General features: G+C 30.5%; 4 protein-coding genes across 4 annotated transcripts; 3 read left to right on the top strand and 1 right to left on the bottom strand.

Moving 5' to 3' along the window:
- The first annotated feature begins 274 nt into the window (after positions 1–274).
- Positions 275–2,774, top strand: LOC143903035 (uncharacterized). The gene is made up of 3 exons (XM_077416376.1): positions 275–1,076; positions 1,385–1,884; positions 2,032–2,774. The coding sequence occupies exons 1-3, from the start codon at positions 1,046–1,048 to the stop codon at positions 2,482–2,484; spliced, it is 984 nt and encodes a 327-aa protein (XP_077272502.1). The 5' UTR covers positions 275–1,045; the 3' UTR covers positions 2,485–2,774.
- Positions 2,775–2,855: 81 nt separating this feature from the next.
- On the top strand, positions 2,856–6,096 carry LOC143903034 (uncharacterized). Its single transcript, XM_077416375.1, has 3 exons — positions 2,856–3,663; positions 3,975–4,477; positions 4,654–6,096. Exons 1-3 carry the CDS (start codon positions 3,636–3,638, stop codon positions 5,149–5,151), a joined length of 1,029 nt encoding a protein of 342 aa, XP_077272501.1. The 5' UTR covers positions 2,856–3,635; the 3' UTR covers positions 5,152–6,096.
- LOC143903031 (phospholipid-transporting ATPase ABCA3-like) lies at positions 5,871–27,878 on the bottom strand. Its single transcript, XM_077416366.1, has 32 exons — positions 27,772–27,878; positions 26,457–26,520; positions 19,457–19,495; positions 18,995–19,124; positions 18,726–18,923; positions 18,022–18,122; positions 17,759–17,923; positions 17,432–17,648; positions 15,694–15,867; positions 14,721–14,998; positions 14,398–14,481; positions 13,021–13,180; positions 12,810–12,943; positions 11,793–11,948; positions 11,571–11,642; positions 11,350–11,488; positions 10,970–11,216; positions 10,661–10,761; positions 10,294–10,406; positions 10,145–10,221; positions 9,510–9,711; positions 9,257–9,448; positions 8,668–8,950; positions 8,303–8,428; positions 7,963–8,175; positions 7,618–7,878; positions 7,411–7,514; positions 7,182–7,325; positions 6,855–7,002; positions 6,537–6,747; positions 6,259–6,475; positions 5,871–6,095 (listed from the first exon to the last, which is right to left on the bottom strand). The coding sequence occupies exons 3-32, from the start codon at positions 19,484–19,486 to the stop codon at positions 5,871–5,873; spliced, it is 4,902 nt and encodes a 1,633-aa protein (XP_077272492.1). The 5' UTR covers positions 19,487–19,495; positions 26,457–26,520; positions 27,772–27,878.
- On the top strand, positions 20,632–26,215 carry Firl (firelighter). The gene is made up of 7 exons (XM_077416425.1): positions 20,632–21,376; positions 21,484–21,621; positions 21,834–22,028; positions 22,301–22,430; positions 22,501–22,618; positions 24,690–24,815; positions 24,990–26,215. The coding sequence occupies exons 1-7, from the start codon at positions 21,218–21,220 to the stop codon at positions 25,099–25,101; spliced, it is 978 nt and encodes a 325-aa protein (XP_077272551.1). The 5' UTR covers positions 20,632–21,217; the 3' UTR covers positions 25,102–26,215.
- Positions 27,879–27,901: the final 23 nt, after the last annotated feature.

Raw genomic sequence — 27,901 nt, 5'->3', positions numbered from 1 at the left:
ATTTATTTATGTGGCAGCCGGCGACCTACTCTTCTATACTATTATATAAACGTTTTACGGATGGTGTATGTTTGGCCGTTTTTAAATTAAAAACTCGTGGACCCCGACGTTTTCGTAAAAGTATATAAACGAGGGGTAGAGACGTTTCCAGAAAGTGTTATAGAGTGTGTAATTTTTCGTTACCAATTTTTTGGAAACCGATTTTTTTAATTTTTCTAATTCTTACGAGCAAAAAAATTAAAAAAATCGGTTTCCAGAAAATAGATAACGAAAAACTATAAACTCTGTAGCACTTCCCGGAAAATTCTACCCCTATTTTATATGGTTTTAATACAAGTTCGGTCCAATAGTTTTTAAATCGATTTATTTATGTGGCAGCCGGCGACCTACTCTTTTTAGTTCTGTTTTCGCTACCAGATAGCGTATCGCAGTTTAGTCATTCCCAATAGAAATCCACGGTAGGCGAGCGATATGAGACAGAAGTCCCAAGTTCCTCTCTTCTTCTTGTCTAGCTCACAACAGGCTGATCAAAAAGACCAGACAAGGGCAGAGCGTTGCTCGAGACACTTTAATAACTCTCTCTCATATCACACCAGGCAGGTCTATTTTTTTATAACAAACTTTTTTATTTTTGTTTTATTAACAAGTTTTTGTGTTTTTCACCATTTAGTATTTGTACTTTAATTCTTATATTATTTCCAAGTTTTTGTGAGAAAAATAAAATATTAATGTAAATAACATAGACTGTCTAATAATAGGGTTTTAGTATCGTGTAACGAATTTATTTTTGTTTGTAAACATCATCTTCCTTGAATAATACATATATAAACACGAACTATTTTGTCGAATGTACGTTGGCAATTCTATGTTTGTTACACTCGGTGCGTTGAACAAATAAGTGGATAAAAGCAACTTGTATTTGCTCTTAGACATAAAAGCAAAATTTAATTAAAATTAGGTAGAAAGTACATATCATTTGTTATATAATAAAATAATATCTTTATTTAATTGTGTAAGAAGAATAAGGATCGTATCTTCGTTGGACATGGAAATAGAAAATAATTCTACCAATGCAGGTATAATTTCTCTTTTACTCTCAAAATAAAGTTCAAGTTTAAAATAAATGTTTTGTTTATATACAATTTTATTTAACTAAATATTTCGTAAAATTTTTATACGAGTATAACAATGATCAATAAATGTATGACAAAGTTTTAGATTTAATTTTTATAAGAGAATGTTTTTTTTCTTTTTATTTATTGTTATTACTATAAAATTTTAAGATTTCAAAATTTTCGTTTTTGTAATGTACGCTTTATAATAAATTGAAATATACGATACGATTTATTCTTATTCAAATGAGAAATTTTTTGTTATTTTATAGAGTTGTCTAATCAGAAGAATGGAGATATATTGGAAAAGATTGCTATATTGAAGATATATGTTTCTATGCTGGAAACCACGATTAAAGCTTTGAAATTCGGACGATCGCAATTAGCAAATATACAATCGAAACTGTCGAGTAACGGAGCCATGACGTCAGATGTGCAATCGCGCCGGAATTGGAGCACGGAATTGTGTCGCGATATTTCCCAGTTTACGGGAATGCCGTGTATAAAAATCGAGCAGAATTCGAAATTTGTCTTTGAAATGTCTAACGCCAAGGATATTGCAAAAAAAGGTCTGTATGCGATAGAGATATTGATAGACGACGATGGCCACGGAAAATTAGGAAAATGTGTACTGCCTAACTTTATCGATGTACGTAACATGTTATCGCAATATTGTATTGACAATTTGAATAATGTAAAGCACTTTTTGAAGAGCTGTAAGCATCATATTGATTGCTACTTTTCCCGTCTAAAACAGGCCGACGAAGTGAAGGTAATTAAAAAATTATTAGAATAAAATGAAATGTCTGTCAAATATTTATGACTTAACGCTTCAGTAAAATGCACTGTTAATAGGATGGGGAAGATTTACTTATTAATGTATATAATAACTTAATTATAGTACTTTTTTATTTTTTAGAAATTATTTTTAGAAGCTGAACATGCTTATATATGTTACAATTCTGATGTTAGTTTGATCGAGTTAACAATGTTGGGAATAAGAGATATAAACATCACAAAATTGTATGACGTTATACTTTATTTGCACTATAATCTTGATGAAACGAGGCCTTACAAATTGTCCACGACTGTAGATGAAAGCGAAATAGCGTCGCCGACTTTAATTAGAAGATTTAATAAGTATTTCGAACCTTTCCTGAAGATGGATTTGACTTCGGCGTTGCTGCAGCTTAGTGAATTCCAAAACGAATTTGCATGGGACATATTTGTGGAGCAGGATGACGAAGATGACATAGAAATCTACGATGATGATTCGGATGACGAGAATACGGGAGTTATGATACAATATCTTTATCGAGGCGATAAATTGACGAGGAGTAATGGAAATGAGACTCAAAACGATAGCATCTAAAATGGAAATGAGGGTTTTTTTGGATGAAAATGAAATAGAAACATGTCAAAGAAGCAAAGATATTTTTAGAAGACATAAGAGGAAATTGTGTCATAGAGAACATAATTTAAGTTGTACAAATATAACTAGTCGTTAGAGACAAGCAAAGTTATGTTGCTGAAAAAAAAGTCATAGAATAATATTAAAATAATTTAAAAAATAGACAAACGTGAAAATAGTGTTACGGACATCTCTGTGTAAAAATTTCCTCATTTCTTTAATTATTTCTTATCTTTTCACATTTATATATATATATATATATATATATATATATATATATATATATATATATATATATATATATATATATATAATATGTTAATTGGCGCACATTATATTTTTTCTGCTGGAGAGTGGAGTTTATTGCGATCAATTTTCATAATTATTTGGTTTTTCTTTCTCATTCTTTTACTCCGTTTATTTATCTATATTAGTTTTTATTTTTTATATTAAAGAGAGTATCAGTTTTTATACATATGATATATTTTTGCTATTTAATATTAAAATTATTATTTTAGCCGTTTCAAATTGATATGAGTGTCGCTATAAGTTATATATATAGAAAGCATATAGTGTATACAATATATTGAGACCAAGCATATATTGAAAGCTTTTTAATTTGAATTCTTTTTCTTTCTTTTCTCTCTATTTCTATTGTAAGAAAAATTAAACTAGAGAAGTTGAAATCTTATTCGATATATGATATAAAAACTTTATCGTGAAATAAGTTTATATACATGTATATATATTTGTTTGAGAATTTCACCTTTCTTCAATAACATACACATAAGCACGAGTCGCCTTGGCGAAATAAGAATTCACAGTGTAATATTCGTTTTGAGATACTCAACACATATATTATATATGTATGTATTATATAAATTTATATTGCAAGTTTATTTTTATATAAATTATTATTTTGTTTGTTCTTTTTACAAAAATGTATTTATGTCCAGTGAATAAAAGCATTGTAAAAGAAGAATCTTATACTTGCTTTTATTGTTAGACATATGCGAAATTGATTGCTTGGTGAATAAGTAAATATTACATTTTTATGTATCTATATTTATAATTGCAAGAGAAGAACAAAGCTCGTATATTCGTTGGACACGATGGAATATGATAATTCCAACAGTTCAGGTATTTATTTTTATTTTTATATACAAAGAGTTTATAATAAATCGTATGCTTTCGTAAAATTATATTTAACTAAATACTTTATAAAATACTTTAAACAAATATAATATTAGTTAATAAAGTTGACGAAGTATCGAATTTAATTTTTGTAATAAATCTTTTATTTTGTGATACTCTAATTCTGTGATATAGAATCTTATGGTGTCATTGGTCAATAATTTGATATTTTATATAACGTAAGCTTAATAAATTGTAATATAATATATATACGATATAAATTGTTAAATTTAAACGTAGATATTTTATTTATTTAGAATTGTCCAGCCCGGGAACAAGGTATGAACTGTTGGAAACGATCTCTATGTTGAAAACGTATATTTCTCTGCTGGAAAGTACGATTGAGACTCCCGAAGTCGAGCAATCCCAAGTCACAAAAGAATCATCGAAATTGTTGTACAGTGGCGAAGGCGCGGCGGTATCTCGTGACAAGCCGGACGTACAAACGGAATTGTGCCGCAATATTTATCAGTTTGCGAAAGTACAGTGCATCAATTTCAAACGAGATTCAAGATTCATTTTTGAAATACCTAACTCGGAGAATATCGTGAAGAGTGATTTGTACACGATAGAGATATTGGTGGACGACAAGAGCCGTGGAAAGTTAGGAAAATGTGTCTTACCTGACTGCATCAATGTGAACAGCATATTATGGCAATACCCTATTGACAATTTGAATAATGTGAAGCACTTTTTAAAGAGTTGCAAGCGCAACATCGATTGCTACTTTTGTCGCTTGCAACAGATCAATGAGCTGAAGGTGATTAAATAATAACAGTCGATATAAGAAACGAAATATATTTGCTAATTGTAATTTGCTTATTTTTTAACATTAAAAATGTACCATTTAAAATGTTATGTTTATTACAATAATTATATTTATGCTTCACCTATTTACTAATATATAAGTTAATTAAAAAGAAAATTTGTTTTCAGATTTTATTGTCAAAGATTCGAAACGGCTGCGTGTGTCACAACAATGATGTTACTTTAATCGAATTGACAATGCACAACGTGAAAGATGTTTACACTTATGACATTCATGACGTGATAATGTATTTGCATTATCACTTTGACGAAGCAAGACCTTACAAACTGTACGCGAGTACGAACTATGTAGTAAGGTCGTCAACTTTTCAAAGAAGATTGAATATGTACTTCGTGCCTTTTTTGAAGAAGGATTTGAGTCCGGCATTTATGCAGGTTATAAACTCGTGCGTTGAATTTATTTGGCAAAAAGTTTTAGTGGACAATGAAGATAACGTAGAAGTATACGAGTGTGAGGAAAGAATATGTGAGAATGAAGAAAACGGGGGATACGTGGACCAAATTCTTTATCGACGAGACAGGAGATTGAGGACGACGAACGAGGGTGAAATGCCATTCGAGATTACTTCGGATAAAGATGAAGCGGAAATTGATACCTCGCGTTGAGAAACGTATGAGATAAAATATCAAGGAGGAATACTGCGGGGAGATGATTTCTTGGAAAAAGAATGAAAGAAATTAAATAGTTGTGTAAAAAAAATGGTGACGTTATATATATCAGTCACTGAGAAAAAAGTTTTCTGTATTTTAGTAAATATTAGTTTGCATACAATATTGTGACTCCATTTACTAAAATGAAGAAAATTTTCTTTTTTATTAGTATGCTTTTTTTCTTACTGAATACACATATATTAATAAAAAGGAAACTTTTCTTTATTTTAGTAAATGGAGTCACAGTTGTATGCAAATAATTGTGTGCTAATATTTACTAAAACGCAGAAAATTTTTTTCACGGTGTATGGCTCGAAAAAGTAACGCAGGCTGTACTCAGAAATATCCGTCGTGCGTATATACGTTATCGTCAACGGCACGCTAATAGAAGGAAACAACAGCGATCAATTTTATTACACTTTTATTTGTATATTTAAATAGCTACAATTATGTCGCAAATGTTGATGTAATGTTCGCGAGTAAGACTACATACGGTACATATGCTAGTGTCAATTGTATTGAATTAACAATATGTTCCGAGAGAGATATATAGATGAAATTTAATATTGCTAAAGCAGTATAATGTACAAAATACAAAAATAACATTTATACAACAATAAAAAACATATGCCCATAGTTATATATACAAAGAATTATGTGATAACAAAATTGATTTATATTTGACGCATAATACGTATAATCCACGAACGTAGACGCTCGTAAAGTGTCAATTTCTTAGATTTCCTTTGCTGCTTTGCTAAAGTCAGGAATACTTCGTCCATTGACGGCTGAGTAACTGAATAGTCTGTGATCCACACGTATCTCTGCCTTAACTTTTCGAGTTTATCAAACACGTAACTGTACGAAATGCCGCTCTCCAATTCGTATTTAAGAACACCCTGCCGCGATGTGAAATAAATTAATAAAATAAGTGTATTTTGTGTAAATTGTGTTTTCAGTTTATATTTTATCAAAATTTCTTAAACGCGTTTGATTTATCCAAATTGTTGAAAAGTAAATCAAATCGAAATGATCAAATAAAAAAAATTATGTACCGCTTACCAAATAACTGTCTTTGAATTTTATTGCTGGAAAAGTTTCGTCAATGATTTTCTTGATCTTCTCGAGATTCGCAAGTTGGTATCCCGGTACTGTTTTAATATTCAATATAAAGTTACGGCCATACTTTGCCTTCAGATGCTCGCAAGAACCAATTGTGGTAAACTGGCCGTTAACCATAATGCCGACACGCAAACACATCGCTTCTGCCTCTCGCATGCTAAAATTCACAAAATCGTATCTAACACGTATATTTTCTTTATTAATGCTCGTGAACTAACCTGTGCGTGGTGATTAATATAGATCTCCCCATCTCCCGTATCTGATGCAGAATTTCGCAGATTGCATGTCTGGTCATTATGTCAATCCCAGCAGAAGGCTCGTCCATAAATATCATCGGCAAATCGCCGATAAGACTTTGCAGTATGCAAAGTTTTCTTTGAATTCCCCAGGGATAGTGGGCGATTTTCAGATTCTCAAAGTCCAACATGTCTAGAAATTGAATTTGATTAGTCAATTAAAAATTATTTAGCGTTAATAACTTTGCGTCACTTTAAACAAAGCGAGAAATTTTCAATTTGTTTTTAATTTATTTTTACCTAATACATCCAGCCATTTGTTTACTTCGTCGTTGATGTGCTCGTATGGAACACCGCGAAGTGCCGCGTGAAGTTGCAGATATTGTCTTCCAGTCATAAAATCGCTTAGCCCGTTAATTTGTGGACAGTATCCTATCATACCTACAAACTTGACGATATTTTTTATGTAAATAGAATTAACATTCTTTTAATGGCTACATAATGTTATTTAGAAAATAAAATAGAAAGTTTATTGTTTATTTTTGTAAAGTGCCTTAGTGTTAGTTTTCTTACATGCTTTAATGGTAATTTTATCGGATTTTTAAAGAATAATAAGATAATGCTTACCATTTCTTGATTTCTTGTAAACTCGTGCTTATATATCACCGCTTTTCCAGCCGACATTTTAGTTTGACCCATCAACATTTTGTAGATCGTTGATTTTCCTGCACCGTTAAATCCTAACAAGCCGAAACATTCTTGGTGGTTGACCTATAAGTGGAAAATCTGTGCATTTAATACTGCATTATACATAACAAAAAGAAGAAACAAGTTTCTTGATTAGATAAATTCTTACACTAAAATTGATTCCTCGAACCACCGCCTCTCCGAAGTATTCTTTTGTCAAATTTTGGACAACTAGAGCAACTCGCGATGGAAGCGATCTTGTTTCATCATAATCTAGACGTGCAAAAAAAAAAAATAAAATATTATCTAATCAGAGTAAAAATTCATTAATAATAAAAAAGTTTATATAGTTAATTTTTGTTTTCATATTTTTTACGTTTCATGTATTCGTCGACTCGCTTCTTCTCTTCTATGACTTCCGATTCTACAGCGTCGTCGTCTCTCATAGGAGGCACAAAAAAACTGTACCACTTTCTACGATTTTTTTCTTCGAAAACTTCCAGCAGTATAAAAAGAACGAACATTTGGGATACCATTAAAAGTATGTCGTCTAAAATCGAGTGACAATACTCAGAGCCGGATTGTTTAATCAGCATTATATTCAATTGCTTGTAACAACCTTTGTCTTCACAATTTTCTGAAATGTCAGATCAATGTTGTATAGCAGAAATAATAATTTATATACTAATATTTGTAATAATGACAATTCTCATGAGCTTACGGCAACAAGGATCTTCAATATAAAATTCTGTATCGCAGGTATTGAAGTAGCTACATTGTCTGTTATATAAATTCAGCACGATGTAATTGCTTAAAGCACAAGCTAGAATGTATGGTGGAAGTATATGTACAAGAGCTTCGAACACGTATCTCCCGGTATTGCTGAGTACGCGAAATACCAACGGAAATATAATCGAGCCGTTCACCAATAACACTACAACATATATTTTATATTCAAATAAAGACATTTTGTACATACGAAATTAAATTAAATGTCATTTTTCGACAGTAAAATTTATATTATAACGGTGTAAAATTAAATAAGTTGTTAAATTACTGACTGGCTACAATGTTAATCAGTATCACAATTAGATACGCATTTTCCGGTTTCTTCGTGAAAAGTTGTATGCAATAACCTAACGGAATGGCGCACCCTCCGTAACATAAGAATATCAGCAACACTTGGCCTGAAATACCGAGATTGATCACAGACATTTGTAGTGGTTTAAACTTCTAAATTTCTATATAACACACATCCATAAATACGTAACATTTGTTTTATATGACGTTTCTGTTTTACTATCGCAAAATTCGCGAAATATTTAAAAAAATATTAATTTTTGATTTTTAAAATGCAAAAAATAAATTTGTTTTAATAAAACTGAAACACGAAAGGTAAATATTTCTAGTATTTTAAAATTTTTACCGATTTCTAAAGCTGAGAAGTGCAACGTGCGGCGGTAGACACTTAAGATAGCGATTCCGAAGAGCATTATGGAGAACGCATATAGAAGGAAATCAATAATATACATGGGGATCCAATAGATCCGCGTAGATACACCGATCGCATTGGTCTGCAGCATCTTTGAGCGTGTATTTCGTTCTCGTATTCCCATGTCGATGGAGGGTAGAAGAAGGAACATGGTTATTATTATAGCGGCGTTTTCCCAGTTTCGTACACTACGTGGATGGACTAACAAATGTTGCCACTGTAAACATCATATATTTTAATTTTTAAAGCACTAAACTCTGAAGGATACAAAATGTTCACATTTTCTTATTTAAATAAATAATTTTTATACATAATAGCAATAACATTTTGTCGAACATTAAGAAATGCTCTTTCATCTTAATTTTAATTATTGAATATTTTACAAATCATCTCTCTCTCTCTCTCTCTCTCTCTCTCTCTCTCTCTCTCTCTCTCTCTCCTTTTATATAATTATAATAAAAAATAACTTAATATTTTCAGAATCAGTATAATTTAATTCATTAATTAATCACGGCAATATTACCTGTCCCGGATAAATTAACGGTCGACTAGTCAATTTGATCCAACAATCGTCCGAACCGCAATGGTAACGCAGTAACGCATTATGTAGTAAATTTAACGCAACTGGTCCACTGTGCACTGCAGTGGACGAATACATGAGTTGTACACGTCCATCTGCGTACATGTCGATGGACATCACGTAACGATCCCTAAACTGTCATAAAATACTGATTGATTGCAAAATTTTTAGGATATATATATATTTTCCACGATACCTCTATCGAGTGCAGATCAGGATGGACCATAAGATCCGTGGTTGGGATATTTTTCGAAATATGATAATTATGCCTCTCACTGTACGCCTGACCAGTAATGTACAACGTGACAAGAAAGTCTTTCATGGACTTTTCATCAGCCGAATAATATAGCACGTGAAAATTGTTATCCATATAACTCGTCAGATTCATTACCTTCTCGCTACAGAAATAATTATAAGGCTAATTTAATCTTTTTAAAATTTACTTCTATAAAATTATTTCTCATGCATAAAGCATAAAATACATTTATCACAAAGTTACTGCACGTATTTACAATATGTTTTATGCATCATGAAATAATGTAACTTAGTAAACTATTTGTTGAGATTGTTTGATAAAGAAGCAAAAGACTTTTATATGGATAAAAATAAAGTGCCAGAATATTTCCCATAATTCTTTTGGTATAGCAGTGTATTGTAGCGTTCATTAAAAGTGCTATTGCATTTTGATAATATAGCGACGTGGAAGATAGTCCAACTATTATAAAGTAATGTAATAAATGTCGTGATAATTTATATTTTAACGCGAAAGAAAGTAATTACTCTTTCTCTATACATATATCGCGGTATAAGACAACCAAGATATTAGCTTACGTTGTTTCGAAGAGTGTGAAACTGCTTAATTCGGCGATCATAGTGGTCAGAGTGAGAGTAACAATCGCCAAGGTTATCTAAAACGGCTTTTATTATTTGTAAAAGTATAATATACAATACCTTTTTTTTTGATAGAACAAAAAACTTACCGAAAACACGTATATCTTCCAGGCCGAAGCAATGTGCAATAATTTCTTGCAGAACATCGCAACAACTTGCTGCCGCCATAAAGCATGATCGGTCAATCGTTTCCACGGTTCAGCTAATAATCATATCAACGTAGTTTGATTAAAAATGGTGTTTATAGCGTTCATTGTCAAGTATACTTTTATATATATACATATATATATCTATATATATATAATATTACACACTATTAGATTATATATTTTATTAGATTATTTTACATAATTTATTATGGACAAATTCAAATTATTAGTATAATTATTGGTATTTTTTGCTGTTTATTGTATTTTATATTTTACAACTTGACAAACAATTGTGTTAAATTTTTACCTGTCTGTAACAGGTGCCGTCGCCTTTGTTGCACAATAAGCTCGTACTTGTTGCTGGGTAATTTCACACTACGTTCTTTAAATTGGCTTTCCAAACCTATTCTAAATACAGAATAATTAGTTAAAAATCGTTAAAAATTAAAAGCAAGATAATCTTCTCAATGATGATACATATTTTATATAAGTAAAGATATTATATTTAATTTTAACAAATAGAGATACAAGCAAGAATTTATTATATAATCTTATATTATATAATCTTAGGTTGCAACGATAAATGTTGGATCGTTATATATAAATGTGATTGCACCTGAGAAATTGACCCTCGATGCTAGCAGCGCTCAGTGCGACCGACACGATTTTCAACTCTTCCTTATTGGATTCTAAATGTTGGAGCAATTTAGTGAAACGACTATTTCTCGGCACGTCGAATCTTATTACTAAACCCATCGTGCTGCGCAGAGTAATTGGATCTGCCGAAAATTCTTGTATCTGCGTATGAATTCGTCCAACATTGCAATCCTCTTGTACCAATAAACTTAGTACGTAGCCGATTCCTAATAGTTACAATTAATTTTGGGGAACCAAAAAATTAGTTTGCATTTTTAAACTCTATCTTTGTGTTAATCGATGAATCAATTTTATTTTATAAAAGTTCTTTTTATCAATAATTTATGCGTTAGATCTTACCATATCGGCGATTCAGATACATTTTCGAACCGTAACATTCGATTCTTCCATTTGCAATAATAGCGATTCTATCGGCAAGAAAATCCGCAGCTTCCATGGAATTCGTTGCCATTATTATCGTCTTATGTCTTTTTATATCCTGCAAAATGTTATTGTGCATTATTTAATACATTTTTTTATTTTAAATTAAAGTATAATTTGCTAAAAAGAAAACTACTTACTAAAAGTAAATCCCATAACTGTCTTTTGTGCTCAGGGTCGATACCATATGTAGGCTCGTCGAGGATGAGAATCTATCAAAATTAGTATTTTAATAATTTAAATTAAATAATATATAATTATCTATCGCTATTAATTTTATTAATTATTTTATTAATTACAAAACTTAATTTTTGGATTTATTATAATTTATTATGGTTAATTTTATAAATTATATTACGCACCTTAGAATTGCCGATAAGTGCCATTGCTAAGCAAATTCTTCTTTGCATAGCAAAAGAGCAAGATTTCACTTTTGCATCCTTTACATACTCTAAATCGAGCTGCTCCAATAGCTTTAGTGATTCCCTATAAGCATCTTTATAAGTCATTCCTCTCATCTAAAATAAGAATTGCATTATTGAATAAATAATACTTTTAAAATTTAATAACTCTAACAATAGTTTTGATTATGTATACATATTATATCTGAGCCTTTATTGATAATACTTTAGACTGAACTATTTATTTAATAATCCAAAAATTATCTGAATTAATAAAAGAATAATTAATATTTTAATTAAAATACTCGTAAATTTATATCTACTTAATATTTAAAGCTTTTTAAAATAAAAGACATTATAAAATAAAAGACATTGCTTAATAAAAATATCAACAAATTGCTGTTAATTTGATATATTATGTATATTGTAACTCTTGTAATAACTTAAATATTAATATATAGTCCAAATCCGAATGTGTGATCTACATAGGAATATATTACGTTACAGTCATTTCATATAGTCCTTTCATATTAGTTAAGCAAATAAAATATTATATTTTTCTCCAGTTCTTGTTTATATGTGGTAATAATTGTGGTAATAAATTGTAACAGAGTAGCCTGAGAGAAAGACAAACAACTTGCTTTCCAATATTAAGTCAAGTAATTTGAAACATATAAGTAAGCAAACTGGCTTTTATTTAGGTCAATGTAGTATTAATTTTTAGTACTTTTTTTAGTTAATTTAGCCTGAGTTGTGCATACGCTATTGGCTGTCAATTTTTAAATGCTCACACAAAAAATTTAATTTTTTAGCGAGAAGGATATACATAAGCAATCTATGTTAATTGATATTTTATATATTAATTAACTACTTTGATTAAAATGTCAAAATATTTATTCTAGATTGAAAGCAGTATTTAATACGTGAGAAAACGATTGTTGCTGTTATTTTGAAGTTTTAATAACAAATAATATTTACCATGCCAAATATACAGAGATGCTGTATCGTCGTCAAGTAATTCACCAATATGTTTTCCTGCGGACAATAACCAATCGGATACATTGAATTTCCGTTCTCCAAGTAAACGTGGCCATGGGTCGGTTTGTACATTCCTGTCACATACCACAATTTTCGTTAATAACTAAATGGCAAAAGTAAGTAATAAATTATAATTTTCTACATATTATACCGATAATCATTTTTAACAAGCAGCTTTTGCCGGATCCATTGTGACCCAAAATGACGCTGAATTCTTGATGATAAAAGTCGATTGTTACATCATTTATAGCTGCAATACGTTCGCCAATCTTGCCGAATTCTTTTCGGACGCATCTTACTCGAATAGACGACTGTTGTTTACATATGCAAGTCAATTATATTATACAAAGAGTCAGTTAAGATAGCTAATTGAGATACAAGTAATTATTTTTGTATTAATAATAATAATCTCTTGAAAAAGATTTAAATGCGCCGTTAGATATTTTTATTACTTTACATATTACTAATTTTTAATTATTTTAATATAATTAAATAGTTATAATAAATTGGTTTTAACATTTTTTTTTATTAAGCGGTATCCATAATTAATGTAGAGAATCTAAGCCAATTTTTAGTACTTTTTGAATTTAAAAAAAAAACCTAAATTTGAGAAAGTTATATAGCTTGCTAAAGTTTCTTTGATGACGGCAATTTCAAAAGATTTTGCATATAAGGTATGACGTCACAGCACATTTTCGTGTACTATATTTTCTTCAATTTTGAAGATATTGCAAAAATTCAAAAAGTTTACAAAGAAAGTATGCCATAATCTATCAGACCGTTTAATAAAAAAAATTTATGTTAAAACTGAATTAAAGAAAATGTGATTTAGTATTCGCAAAGTAATCGGAAAGTAAAATGTTAAGATGTTAATTTATAATGCAAAAATTCGTACATAATATTGCATATGTAATTATAAAATCTACGAATATAGAAAACGGGCTAATTAAGAGCGAGGCGCGGTAAATAATGCGCGAAAGTTTTATTTTACAAATTTTACATATTGGTTAAAGTAGTAAAAGCCCTCCCTCCCCCCTAATTAAATCGTTTTGATTCAATTTTAATGCTATGCATTTAAATAACTGCAAAGAAATTATTGCGAAAAATATTACCTCAGCCAGGTTTCAAACTTGGTAAACCTCCCTCATTACAATTTGTCCACTGAAGCATGTGGTGATATTTATCGCAATAACAATTGTAATGTTATGCGTACTTTCAACCAGCGTGACTAAAAATTCGAAGTATAGGCTCTATTGGAAATCCATGAATATATAAAACGGGCTAATTAAGATCCAGGCGCGGTAAATAATGCGCGAAAATTTTATTTAAAAATTTTTACACATTTTTTTTTACACATAAGAGCCTAGCTCGTATAATTACCCCGTTTTCTATATTCGTAGATTTTTAATGGAACCTATATACTTTGAATGTTTAAATTGTAATTATAAAAGTTAGATACTAATAATATCTTAACATTTTGCTTTGAATTGCATGATGTGAACTTAATTGAGAAACATGTCATATGTACCTTTATGTACGATGGTGTGTGTTCTACTGCCGACCAATTAGTCGATCCACGGAACGTTATATCGTCATTGTCATAAACAGGTTTCTAAACAACATACTTGTATTTATGATTTATAAAAGTACATAAAACGACTCTTATATTATGCAATGCTTTTAAAATATAAAATAAGAATAAATCTGAATATTAAAAGGAATATTATCACGCTCAAACATCATTTATATAAGTTAAAAATTGAAGAAAGTAACAATGAAGAAAGTAACAACTATTTTTACAATATTGCTATTTTATAATTAAAATTATAGCCTTCTCACACACATATTTACTTTGCATAAATAGTACCAGGGCTTTGCGCCGCCAAATTTCCCCGGGTTAACATTATCCAAGTATACCGCCAGTAGATACCAGAAAATAATATGCAATATCCACGCAAACAGAATCATGCCAATAGAAATTTTCTCTGCAGCGTGAATGATATCGTGGGCATCTCGTAGCGTTATCAATTCGGAAAGCCATCGCGGCCATAAATACGAGGTAGGGCCAATGTTGTTGCGCGGTTTTACTTTTTGCCAGATACTTCTTAAATCTTTACTTTCATAGTCGTCTATCAGTAAAAGCCATAATAACATAATGCACGCTTTAACATTAATGCATATTATTCCTCATTTATATGAATTATGTAATGTAATTGATCTTGTATTTGCGGAATTTTTTAGTGTGTTATATAAACTTCTAAACTATATATATATGTACGATTACAAAGATGTATTACATTATAATTTATATTTTTATACAATTTATATTACAATTATGAGTGCAAATAATATATTCCTCTGGAATGTGGTGCACGCACGATTTAAAAAATAACATAAATTACTAGTTAAAAGATACAGTCAGGCTGTGATCAGCAGGTAGTAAACAACTTTATATGAATATTATAATTTATATGCTTGAATAAGGAATGTACGTTATGCAACTTATATAACACTTCCTCGTTTTGCATATAATTTATTTGCTATTAATTTATGTTTTGCACATAAATTAAACAAATTTGTAAATAAATAAAAAATAGAATGAGAAATAAATGAGAAATAAAAATTTAGTTTTTAATTTTAAAAAAGATTGTACCTAAATATATAAAAGTTTAGTTCTTTATTTTGTTTAAACATCATATTTGTATAAAAATTTATTTAGGTATTACGAATAAATATGAAATATAGACATAAATAAAGTCGTTATTTTAGATAACCTACTAATATTATTTAAATTAAAGACAAATAACAGAGACTGCAGGCTTACCGAAATCCATGCGGGTCGTGAAAGCGATTATTCCATACAGCAAACCATTATGCGGCAGAATCAGCGAACTGATCTTCCACAGGACGGATTCTCTTACCAAAAATTGATCCAGAACGACAGTCAAGTGTGCCGAAATGAGCCAAAACAAAATCGATGTGAGTAATGCTTTAGTAGCTACGACAAAATAACGTGCAATTATAAAGGGATTCGGATTTTTAAAGGTAAGAATTGCGTTGTAATTGTAATAGTAAGATCAGTAAAATAATAAATAAAAATATATAAAAATAAGAAAAGAAAACTCAATTTTATTTTAATCAATGACTAATATATTAACGATTCGAAATTGTTTCCATTTTTTAAATAAAAAGACCATGTTTTGCTTCCTCATAGAGGAAGCTTTGTTTTCATTTGTTTTCATAAATTTCGTTAATGGACCATTGATCGCATATAAAATTAGGTTTAATAAACCAAATTTTAAAGAATTATATATAAAATTGGGGTAGAAAAAGCCGAAGAAAAAATTGTTTTTTTGTTTTCAATGTCAATGTGTTCAGAATGTTAACGTCGGAAAATCGTTATTTTAAAAAATGTCCGTATGTGTGTGTGTGTGCGAAATTTACCAAAATTTCTATAACTCAAGAACTAATTAACCAAATCTTAAAGAATTATATATGAAATAGAGGTAGAGAAAACTGAAGAATATAATAGAATTAGAAACATTGCTAATAATAAAGGGGTTACCGATTTCTATCTAAAAAAATCTACATAATTACTCTAATTTCAGCAAATTTTGAGATATCGAGCTTAATTTTTTTTATGAATAAGAGTATCATTAAAGGTAGGTTGGTGCTGAATTTGGCAATGATCAGTGAAGGTGATACCGATTTTTGCCTAAAAAGTGTACAAGTTATACATCTTATATAAATAGAGTATCATTAAAGGAAGATTGTTTTGAATTTGGCGAAGATTGGTGAAAGAGTTTCTGGCCTAAAGAATATATAGGGTAGACCGAGGCAAATAACGTTACTTATAGTATACTGACATAACGCCTTATTTTAACTTTTGAACGCAGATAACATCTAAACGGTTGATTATTGTGAATTTTGCCTATTGTGACTTTTGATCAGCATTACATAAACTATAATTTATTTTCAAAGTTTTAGCTAATTTCACCGAAACCCAATTTCCGTAAGGATATGGCATGGCGAGGTTCTTTGTCAATGCAACACACCATAACATCTCATCATATTCTCTTCTACAATTTTACTAGTCTTTGAGAGTTAGAACTTTCTCAATTTGAATATATGCACTCTCTTTTAATTATTAGATTTACAAATTATATGATTTGTCTTATTGTTATTATTTTAAGTTTAATTTATGTGTTATTTATTATTCGTTACAATGGCGGGAAACTTTATGGTAGACGAATTTTTTTATTATTATCATTAATTTTATTGATTTTATTATTTTAGTACTGAGGAAGATTAAGTAAAGTCGAAACATTAACTGTTTAACTAATTCATTTATAAATAAAATTTTACTTTTAATATAATATCTTAATTTTTTAGCTTATTTTGTTGGCTCTTAATTCTCTCATTTTATTTGCGAACACGAGCCTAATATTTCAATAACAATATATACTATGAAGCTAATATTTTTGTTTTGTCACATAATTATACGTTTTCATTTATTTATATTATGTGCCCTCTTTTTACTTATATGTTCTCAAGTTACTTACAGTGATCGAAAAACGTGCCGACCGTGAACATGAAGAGTGCTGAGAGTATATTGTACATTATGATAAATATTACGGTGGCTAACGCGTTTGCGGCCGAGAACACAGGAGACAGAAGGATCGTGCATGCGATCGTCACAGGTAATAAAGTGATCATAAAATAATTAAGCCATCCGACGTACAACATTCCGAAAGACATGTTTGTTAATCTCATAAGACCCTATATAGAATAAGATTTTTTTTTTAGCAACAGGCATCGTATAGAAGACATGAGAAAAAAATTATATTGGATAAAAACAAAATGTAATTTTGTTTAACAGAAATTCTCACTCTAAATCCAGTTTCTTTATCGTGGAGCGCCTTTCTTAACGTCGCTGCTGGCAACAACAGGAAGGCAATGACCATCATGTAATAGATTATGCTTATGTTGGGCCGAATGACGTACGGTAAGATTAAAAAATCTACTTTGTAAAATGGAAATCGGCCAATAGTCAGCTGCAAAATAGTCTGCTCTTGTTAATTGCTCTTTATATTGTGTTTACAATAATTATTTATGTCAATTCTATTGAAATTTCGTTATTTAAAGTAGTTACGTTATCAGCGATACTCGGAAGCGTCGGATTTTCCCACATTTCTATGAAGGATTTTTCAATTGCGATTTGTAAAGCCATAAAACCACTTGATACATACGGATCTTTTATGATAAACATTAAACAATTTATTAAATATCTTAATCATTTGTGCTTAAAGAGCGTTCAAAATTAAACTTAACTGCACCAACTACTATCTCAGATTGTAACGTTAGAAGGAAAAAAATATACAAAAAATTTTTGCTATATGTTTTAATAAAACAACACTTGCAATCTCGATAGAACCGACTTGTAAAATATACCTAATAATCTTTTTGTTTTGGGAAAAAATTAAGTTATATTTATTTCTATATATATTATTAATTTGACAGTTATCATTAACTGTAAATATAGCTTATTTTGTTTTGGTTACGCATAATTTATTTCCAGTATATGGTTAACAAAACAAAAGGAGTATTATATTAGTAGCTAAAATATTAAAACATATTTCCATTTTAATATATTTAGCAAACATTTGTATGGTGTATTTTCTCACTTCTGACGTCACGGTGTAAATTAAATTTAAATTTAATGTAAATAATGATTTTAAGTGCAAAATATGTGTCTCAGTATAAAATTCACTTTAAGAATATAATAACTTGATGAGCTAATTAAAAATTTTAAATGCTAAGTTATAATGTCTACTTTTAAAGATATATTTAAAATACCTTTATGAGCAGGTTCTTCCTCATGCATCATGATCATTCGATTCTCGCCTATTTCAGACGAACGTATTTTGTAATCTAAGACTTTCGGTTTTCCAAATGCGAGCTTATCAATCTCGAATATCGCCCATAGCATTTTGGAAGTGTCATTTTTCGCATAACGTGAATGCACGAGATTAATTTCACTGTCGGCTGCTTGAACTGATGTGTAATATATGTAGCTTTTATTTAATTTCTTTCTTTATTTAAGCGTATTTATAATATTGTCTTACTATTTGTACGAAGCATTTTTGCAGCTTTCAGCATTAACTCGTCTACAAATGCATTTTTTGGTGCATACCAACATTGCACATTATTTGGCAATTTTGCCAGGATATCACTTCGACTGTATCGATCTAAATCCTTTATGTAAAACATAGAGATATATGTACAATTATTAGAATTATTAAAACAATAATTAAATATTTGAATACATAAAAATGTGTAACTTTATCGTATATAAACATTTTATTATAAATAATTATTGTAGGTATACTCATTATTCTAATTATAACGCAATGTTTCTAAAGACACAATAGATGCAATGTATAATTTCGATATCAATTAAAGGGCAAAAATATAACTTCAAAAAATATAATATTAGGTATAAGAGAGATTATTGAAAATAAGATAATGAAGTTGCGCATTAGTCTCGAGATAAATTCGTTTAACCCAACTTTACGATTGTCAGTTACCTGTGTGTGAATAGCGTGCGGGTCAAACATTAAACGTATCTGCAACGAAAAGACAATAGCTATAATTATCTCTAGCGCGGTAGTTATCGGGCTATGCAGCCGCATAAGCACGGCTTTCCACATAAGAATCCGCCATCTCGTCCAGAATTTTCTCAGTTTCGGATGCCTGACGATCTCTTTCACTCTCAGCATTTTGCGGTTCTCACCACAAGCTAAAATCACTTGATCAAATGCTCGCTATTTTACGGTCTGTTTAACACAAAGAGAAAGAGAGAAAGCAAGTGCGTTTTCCGCATAACCGAGAAACCGAACCAAGTTTCTTGACAGCCGCGCTTATGCAAAGATTAACAATATTGTCTGCGAGAAAAAACAATGAAGCAATATTAATCAAAAGCGAAAATATGCAAAAAAAAAACAGAGTAGGCATTTTTATACAGTGACAAATTTTCAATTACAATTTTGAGTTGCATAAATTTATTTTTTAAATAAATAAAATGTATTAGTGACTCAAGGAACATTATGGCGTTTTGAAATCATCTAAAAAATGTCTTAACATTTAGAAAAATTTATAAAACTATCAGAAAAAAAATTATATTTATATGATGTTCTACGTGTCGATTTACAAATTTTTTTATTTTTTAGATTTTCAAAAATTGCAAGATAATTTAGGATTTCAAATTGCAAAAATCAAGAATCTCAAATATCGATAAAGAGAATATAATCGACAGAGAGGGGGGGGGGAGATTGTATTATCTACAATTCTAAGAATTTTCTACATTTCCAAGACTTGAATATTTTTTTTGTTAACGCATTTCCAAATAGCTTTATTTTAATTATATCGTTGTGATACTGAATAATTCTTATAAGTTCCAGCTTATATATTTATAAGCTGGAAAAATAGCAAAATGCTAGATTTTAATTAATAGCAAACATTTTCATAAGTTTTATCTAGATTGGCCACGTTACGTAATTTAATCCAAATGCAATAGATATTGCAGTGTCGGTAATGTAAATAGTTGTAAGAAGAGTTTTATAAAAATTAGACGTTTTTTTTTTTTTTAGAAAATGAGGATGTCTTTTGGTAAAGTCTTAAAATTCTTAAAAAAGTGTTTGAAATGTGTATTTTCTGAAAAATAGATATATAATTTTTTTAAAAACAATTGGAGTTACTAAACTCTATTAAAATCTCTATTTTTTTTAATTTTATATTTTTCTACACTTTGGAAAAAATGGAGTAATAAATTCCGAATCTATCTGCGATTGAGATTGTAACTCCGCAATCCGCATATCGATGTCATGGTTACGAGCTGTCATTCGTCTATAGAATGTCACAGTGTTCTCAAAACTGCATATAATAATATTTTCCGAGATTCTTAAATAAACTGGTCGCCCCCACCGACGACGCGCAGTAGGAAGGAAAGTGATCGGCGCGAACATTACGGTCTGTTGAGGCTTGCGTCACAAAATCGCAGTGCGCTCGCGAGATTTATGAGCGGATTTTTTCATTTATTTTCTCCATTTCTAGTTGGAGATTTTTATCAGATTCAAACATTACATCTTTTAACTTTTTCCAAGGAATAGTAATTATTGCGGAATAGTAAGTTCCTTTTTTTCTTTCTTTCATCACACAATTAAATGTGAAATTTTAGATTAACGAGATGAACGTTGGTAATAATGAATAATTAATTTTTTATTTCTTCTGATTTATTGTCAAGTTTACGTTTGATTATATTTAGGTATATTCTTATCAACTGTTCCAAGATGAAGATTATCCAACGTATTTTCAAAGATATCCAATTACACCGACTACTTCTGGATCTGTCTCTTTTGTCGGCGAAGATAAGTCTGGCGATGATAATTGCAACTTTCAGAATGATTGTACCGTGTTCCATGAAACGTTTATTAGGAGAAACCGTTCTCGTAAGTTCTGCTTTTCATTAAATTGGCCAGAATATGTTGCAATGACTTCAAATCCTTAAAATCTACTATATTCTTTCGTAAATATTTTATTAACATCGCGAAATTAGATCACTGGTGCTGGTCATGGAATCGGCCGCGAATTAGCCATCCAATTGTCCTCGATGGGTTGTATAGTTGTTTGTTGGGATAACGATATTGATAGCAATCGATCGACAATGAGAGAAGTGTCAAAAAATGGCGGAGAGGTAAGTATACATACATATATATATAAATATATATATAAATATATATATATATATGTATGTATACATATAATATATATATGTATATATATTTCACCTTTCGTTGAATTTTATTTTGTTTTCAATTTTTTAATTTTTTTTAATTTTTTGATGAAGAGACGACAATGACAGGCGTTATCAGAAAAGCCATGAGTATAGCTGTAGAAATTTTTTAGGTTTACGGTTTCGTAGTCGACGTCTCAAAGAGATTGGAAGTGCGCGAGACGGTGAGACTAATGAGAAAAGTCGGCGTGCCGGATGTGACGGTACTCATTAACAATGCGGCTGTGTTATATCATAAGCCATATCTGAGTCTTGATTCGGACGACGTGGAGAGGACGTTTGACGTTAATGTACTTTCGAACTTTTGGGTATGTCTTTATAAACTAAATTATATTCATTTAATATTTATTAAATAATTTTTTAAACGCATTTTAAATACATGGTTTTAAGATAATTCTACATGAATAATATTTAACAATAATAACGCATTTCTTTACATTATTCAAGTTTAATTAGATTAAATAATATTCTTATAAGCATTTTTAAATCAGGAATTTATTAGTAGATATAGCTTTTTTCTAAATTAATTAAATAGCAATTTTATTGAGATGATAGATTTTTTAATATTTTTTTTAAATAGACGATAGAAGCGTTTCTACCCATGATGTTGATGAAAGGGAGCGGTCACATAGTAGCGATAAGTAGCATGTGCGGTATTTACGGGGTGTCGCAAAAGGTGGCGTACTGCTCATCGAAATTCGCCGTGAGAGGTATTTTATCAGTATTTCATCGATTTCTCTTTGTAATAGATTTTAATATGTAATTAATTTCAATTTGCAGGTCTTATGGAGGCCCTTCGCGAGGAAGTGCGATTGGATGAGAGGAAACCTAATATCCAGTTCACGACGATATATCCGTTCTACGTCGACACAGGATTAGCGAGGGATCCTAAATACAGGTAAAAACCTATACTTACAATTAGATTCGGCTAATAATAAGCACTATGTTTTGCAAGAACATAGCAAAAAAAAACCGTACGAATTTAATGTACATTTAATGTAATTATATGTCTTACTCACCGTGCGCATCGCATGCGATTGCACTCATCGTGTTATTAATTAAACGAGTATTTTTTTAACGAGTATACATCGACGAGTATCCATGACGAAACACAGCGTTTCCGCGCAGACGTCTTCCGGCCTGTAGTCGCGATAATTTGCACGCGAGCATTGTAATTACGAGAGAGAGAGAGAGAGAGAGAGAGAGAGAGAGAGAGAGAGAGAGAGAGAGAGAGAGAGAGAGAGAGAGAGAGAGAGAGAAACGGGTCATCTTTATTTACCGCAACGTAGCGTAATTACATGGAATGTAATTAGCACGCAGTAAGTGGAACGGTCTAATCCGTGAAGTAATAATGAGATTATAAAAGAAAATTGTTGTGTGTCTATGATTCACTATCTTCGATGATTTTCAATTTTCGTACAATTTAAGATTATGATAAACGTATAATAATTGAGAGGAAATGATTAAGGTCACGTGGAATAAAAAAAGAATCTTAGTGCGTTACACTTATTGTCAGAATGGAACTTTATTACACCTTTCGGTAAAAGTTTACAATAACTTACACAGCTAGGATTACTTTGATTTTGACATATGTTGTCAAGGACATGATTCTGAGTAACTTTTCCTTATAACTTAATCGGCGGTCGCTGCTTATTAAAAAGTTATAAACAAAAAAAGTTTGAAAAATATAGCAGCTATTTTGAGTATTGGAAGGCATAAATGACTAATATACTTATATGTCGAAATAGTTCACGCATACACTTTTCACGCGAACCGAGGTTCACCCACACCCCCCTGCTTTCGGGGGAGGTGCGGTAGCCCCGAAATAGTTCACGCATACACTTTTCACGCGAACCGAGGTTCACCCACACCCCCCTGCTTTCGGGGGAGGTGCAGTAGCCCCGAAATAGTTCAATACATTTAAATACTTTTAAAGCGCATCGCTAACCTACATAGGTTAGATGACGCGTTTTAAACATTTAAATACTTTTAAAGCGCATCGCTAACCTATGTAACTATTCTCTGATTTAACGAGTTCGGTTCGAGCAGCCACGGTGGTCGGACGTGTTTCCGTTCCTGTCCCGATGAGTAGTACTTGGATCCTGTCCTGCCTTGCTTTGTGCTTGACATAGATTGCTTCTTTAGTGCCTGACCGTTTTTCTCTTCGAGACCGCTTATTTTGTTTGTTGCTTCTACGCTCCGTTAAAAAAGCTTCTCGATATTTCGAGAAGTGTCTGCATGGCGGATCTTTTAGATGTGCCAGGTTGTCGACAGATAAAAGGCACCTATTTCCCCTCACCGGAGGGAAATCCAAAACCCCCCCTCTCTGCTTTAGCAAAAAGACTTCAATTTATCAACAATTTACTGCTTTAAATGTTGTGTTTTGGTAAAGCAGCGACTTTCTCGCGAAATAAAGTATTCACTGCATTAACAAAATGACTTTAATTTATCAACAATTTACTGCTTTAAATGTTGTGTTTTGGTAAAGCAGCGACTTTTTCGCAAAATAAAGTATTCTCTGCTTTAAAAAAAAAACGTAATATTATAGTCGTTTATGCCTTCCAATACTCAAAAAATAGCTGCTATATTTTCTAAATTTTTTTTGTTTATAACTTTTTAATAAGCAGCGACCGCCAATTAAGTTATAAGGAAAAGTTACTCAGAATCATGTCTTTAACAACATATGTCAAGGTCAAAGTAATCCGAGCTGTGTAAGTTATTGTAAACTTTTACCCACCTTTCTTTTCTCGTAGTAGAAAAAAATATTACACAGACTACACCTTTGACGAAAAATATAATTTGATTACTTCAAGTGTAATGTTGACAAGAAGGTTATTATAAGATGATAAGTTTTTTCTTGTTATGATACACTTTTTTTTACAACATATAGCGTTTGCTCTATAATTTATCAGTTTTACTCGTGGTAATAATCGGTTAGGAGTGGACTATTAATTCAGAATTAATTGCAGATTTCCTTATATCTTTGGGGTCGTGACACCGGAATACGCCGCTCGGGAGATAATTAGAGCAATTCGAAAAAACTATACGGAATATTCAATACCGCGATGCCTTTTTTCTTTGAATGCAATCAACAGGTACATACCGGAAGTGTTAAAAGCCGCGCGGTTTATTATCTGTTTTTATCACATCTGTTTAACGATCAAATTTGTATTGCTAATCTAATCGTTTTATCTACCAATGCATAAACGTTTACTTTTGATGATTATACAACGCAATAACACACGTTTATCATATTTCTTCTTCTTCAGGATTGTTCCGGAAAACGTGATGCGTTTGATATTAGACTTTTTAGCGGATGTTGATCGAAAGCAGAAAGAAAGAGACGCAATGAATTCGAAACTGGATTTGATAAAAGCTTAGAGACTGTACGCGGTGAAGAGGCACTTTTATTTTTTTTTATTAGGTATGAATTTTACGTAATAGATAAAAAGAGGAAATTTGTATACTTAGTATGTAGTATATTTATTATTAAATAAATAAACATTTTTTATATTTTATTTGCATTTCTTATTAATTATTAATTAAAAAGTATAACATTACGTACGGAATTTATAAAGATCTTTAAAAAAGTCTTGAGATTGTTGAAAAATTTGCAACTCTTGACGCATCGTCGTCTCTTTAAAATCTTACTTTTAATACGTATGTGATCAGTACTGGTCTTTTTCTCACTTTGCTTAAGAAATTAATGTTAATAAAAAAGTTTTTGGAATATTTGAAACTTTCGTAGAAATCTGTACGTAATTTACATACAATACAAATATAATTTTAATTGTGTGAAATATTATGGAAGATATATGTGTAATATTTATTGAGAAAAGCGAAAAGTACAGTATATTACCTATACTTTTCTCTGACATTTGTTTCTGTAAACATATTGCTATAATAAGAGGTTTAATGATCGTCCTAGAATATATCTAATGGAAAATTACAGTGTTCTTTTAGAAAGTAAACTCTATAGAAGTATCAAGTGTACAGCCACAATTACCCTATTATTGTCGGCTCACTACATTACGTAATTAAGCATGTTTCGGTCAGTACACGAATTGCCACATCTCTATCGATTTATAACGTGGGTTGCGCCGATCTTATAAAAATTACATCGCCCAAGCGCACCCTCGTTACTTCCGCGTCATATTACGCCTAATGGCAAGCCCTCTCGCGGTATAATTGCTCGATATGAACACGCGCCATTTAACTTGCACTCGAATGCCCGTGCATGCAGAGTTCTTATTCATTTGTAAATTGATGATTGAATTCTTAGATCAAGATTAATATTATTATCTGTGTTTATGCGCATTTAGATTTGAATATGTGATCTCAAGTATACGACAAACTTGCATAAGTGGAAGCTATAATATACCTAACTTTATTACATTTCTTACGAATACATTATAGAGATAATATTTCTTGGAATGACTCATATAATTAGATAAGGCCAGCGATAATAAGTGCAAGAAGAATAGTAAACAAGAGCATTATTCGTCGAATACAATAGTTTTTTATATAAAATGATATTATATAGGGAAAAAAATTAGTCAATTGATGCATTATATATAAGAATATAATGTAATATATACACTCTCTTTAAAATAAGAGAAAGAATATAAGTACTTTAACAAAAGAAAAATATTAATGCAATTTTATAAATATATTATACAATGTTGAATTTCTTTTTGTAATTTTGTAGAAAATACAAAGCATAAAAGCTATTTTACCTTAGAATGCGTAACTCAAGAAATGGCCTTGACTTTGCACAGCGGACGAAACTGCATGGCACAACTGTAAAACCAAATCAGGATATGCCTTTGTTATTTTCTTACTACACTGCAAGCAACGAGTAGATATTTCGACGTCGTTTTTTCAAAATATTTTATTGACAACAGAGTTCTTACACAATATACAATTTTACATTTACATAACATATAATATTGTTTTATTGATTATAAATATTAGAAAACACATTATTGCTACAATCAATTACGTAAAAACAGTATTGCATAGATTTATCTTATTTTTCTTTATATGTCCCTATGTATAATCGACAACGTGAATTGTGTAATTTCTTATAGAGATCTTTGCACAATCAAATAAACCGTATCTAAATGGAAGCACGCTGGTAATTATGTATGAATTTACATTACAATATAAGAGGTAATAAAAAGATAGTATTACGATTGTGAAAGAACTTTTTAATCTATTATTAAAAAAAAGAGGTCGATATAATTGCTAAGTATACATAGAATGCTCTATAGAAATCTTTTCTACATGCATTTACATACTACGTAGTCGCGTAGTGATCATAAAATGCAATTTTTATAAGCAAAGAAGATAAAAGAGGCTAACGAACCAAACAAGAGTTGTACGTGTTAAGAATGTGTTACAAATTGAAATAAATAATGTGAACAAGCAATTTTTATGATTTTTTTTTTTTACGTAAATATTTATGTAAATTGAAACATTCAGGAAATTTTAAATGTATAAAATGTGTGATCGGAATGAACAGTACTTCAGAAACGTGATGTTAAATAGATGTTCTCCGAACCCATTCAAATCTTTCTCGTATGTATTTATGCGCTCGCAATTTCTACGTAGATAGTTGTCTTAGAAATTTTTTATTATTTAAAGATTAAACTTTATACATAACGAAAACAAAAACTTTATAATGTTTTATTGTTAAACAAGCAGTGAAATATTATAAAATCTATAAATTTATATTTAAGTGCGTTTATAGAATAATGTACACAAAATTTTATTATTACCATTTATCTGAGAATAATTGTAAAATAGAAATTTATTTAAATATGAATAATAGAATTTTTTCTATTAAACCAATAATGTTTTAATTAAGAAAATCTAGATGCATTATTAATATTGAAATCGAATGGGGACAATCATGTTACACATGGCCGTTTATAATGCATCGCCACAGACACCATTTACACGAAGAAGATGACGCACTCGAGCGAAGAAGAAAATGAATAAGTAAATGACGATGGCGAAGGAGACGACGACCTTGGTTGGGTCTTATACCTCGACTATTCTCGGTACGTTTTATATCGTTGCGGTGTTCAGTCAAGTTCAAGCGATTCTAGCGTTCTGACACGTCGTACATACGTTTCATATCCGCGGAACTGTTGCTCCTTCACGTTCCCCACTATTC

Source organism: Temnothorax americanus, unplaced genomic scaffold, assembly GCF_048541705.1.
Source record: "Temnothorax americanus isolate GAGA-0224 unplaced genomic scaffold, ASM4854170v1 Scaffold43, whole genome shotgun sequence".
Lineage (NCBI taxonomy): Eukaryota > Metazoa > Arthropoda > Insecta > Hymenoptera > Formicidae > Temnothorax > Temnothorax americanus.
This window is presented reverse-complemented; position numbering and strand designations above follow the sequence as displayed.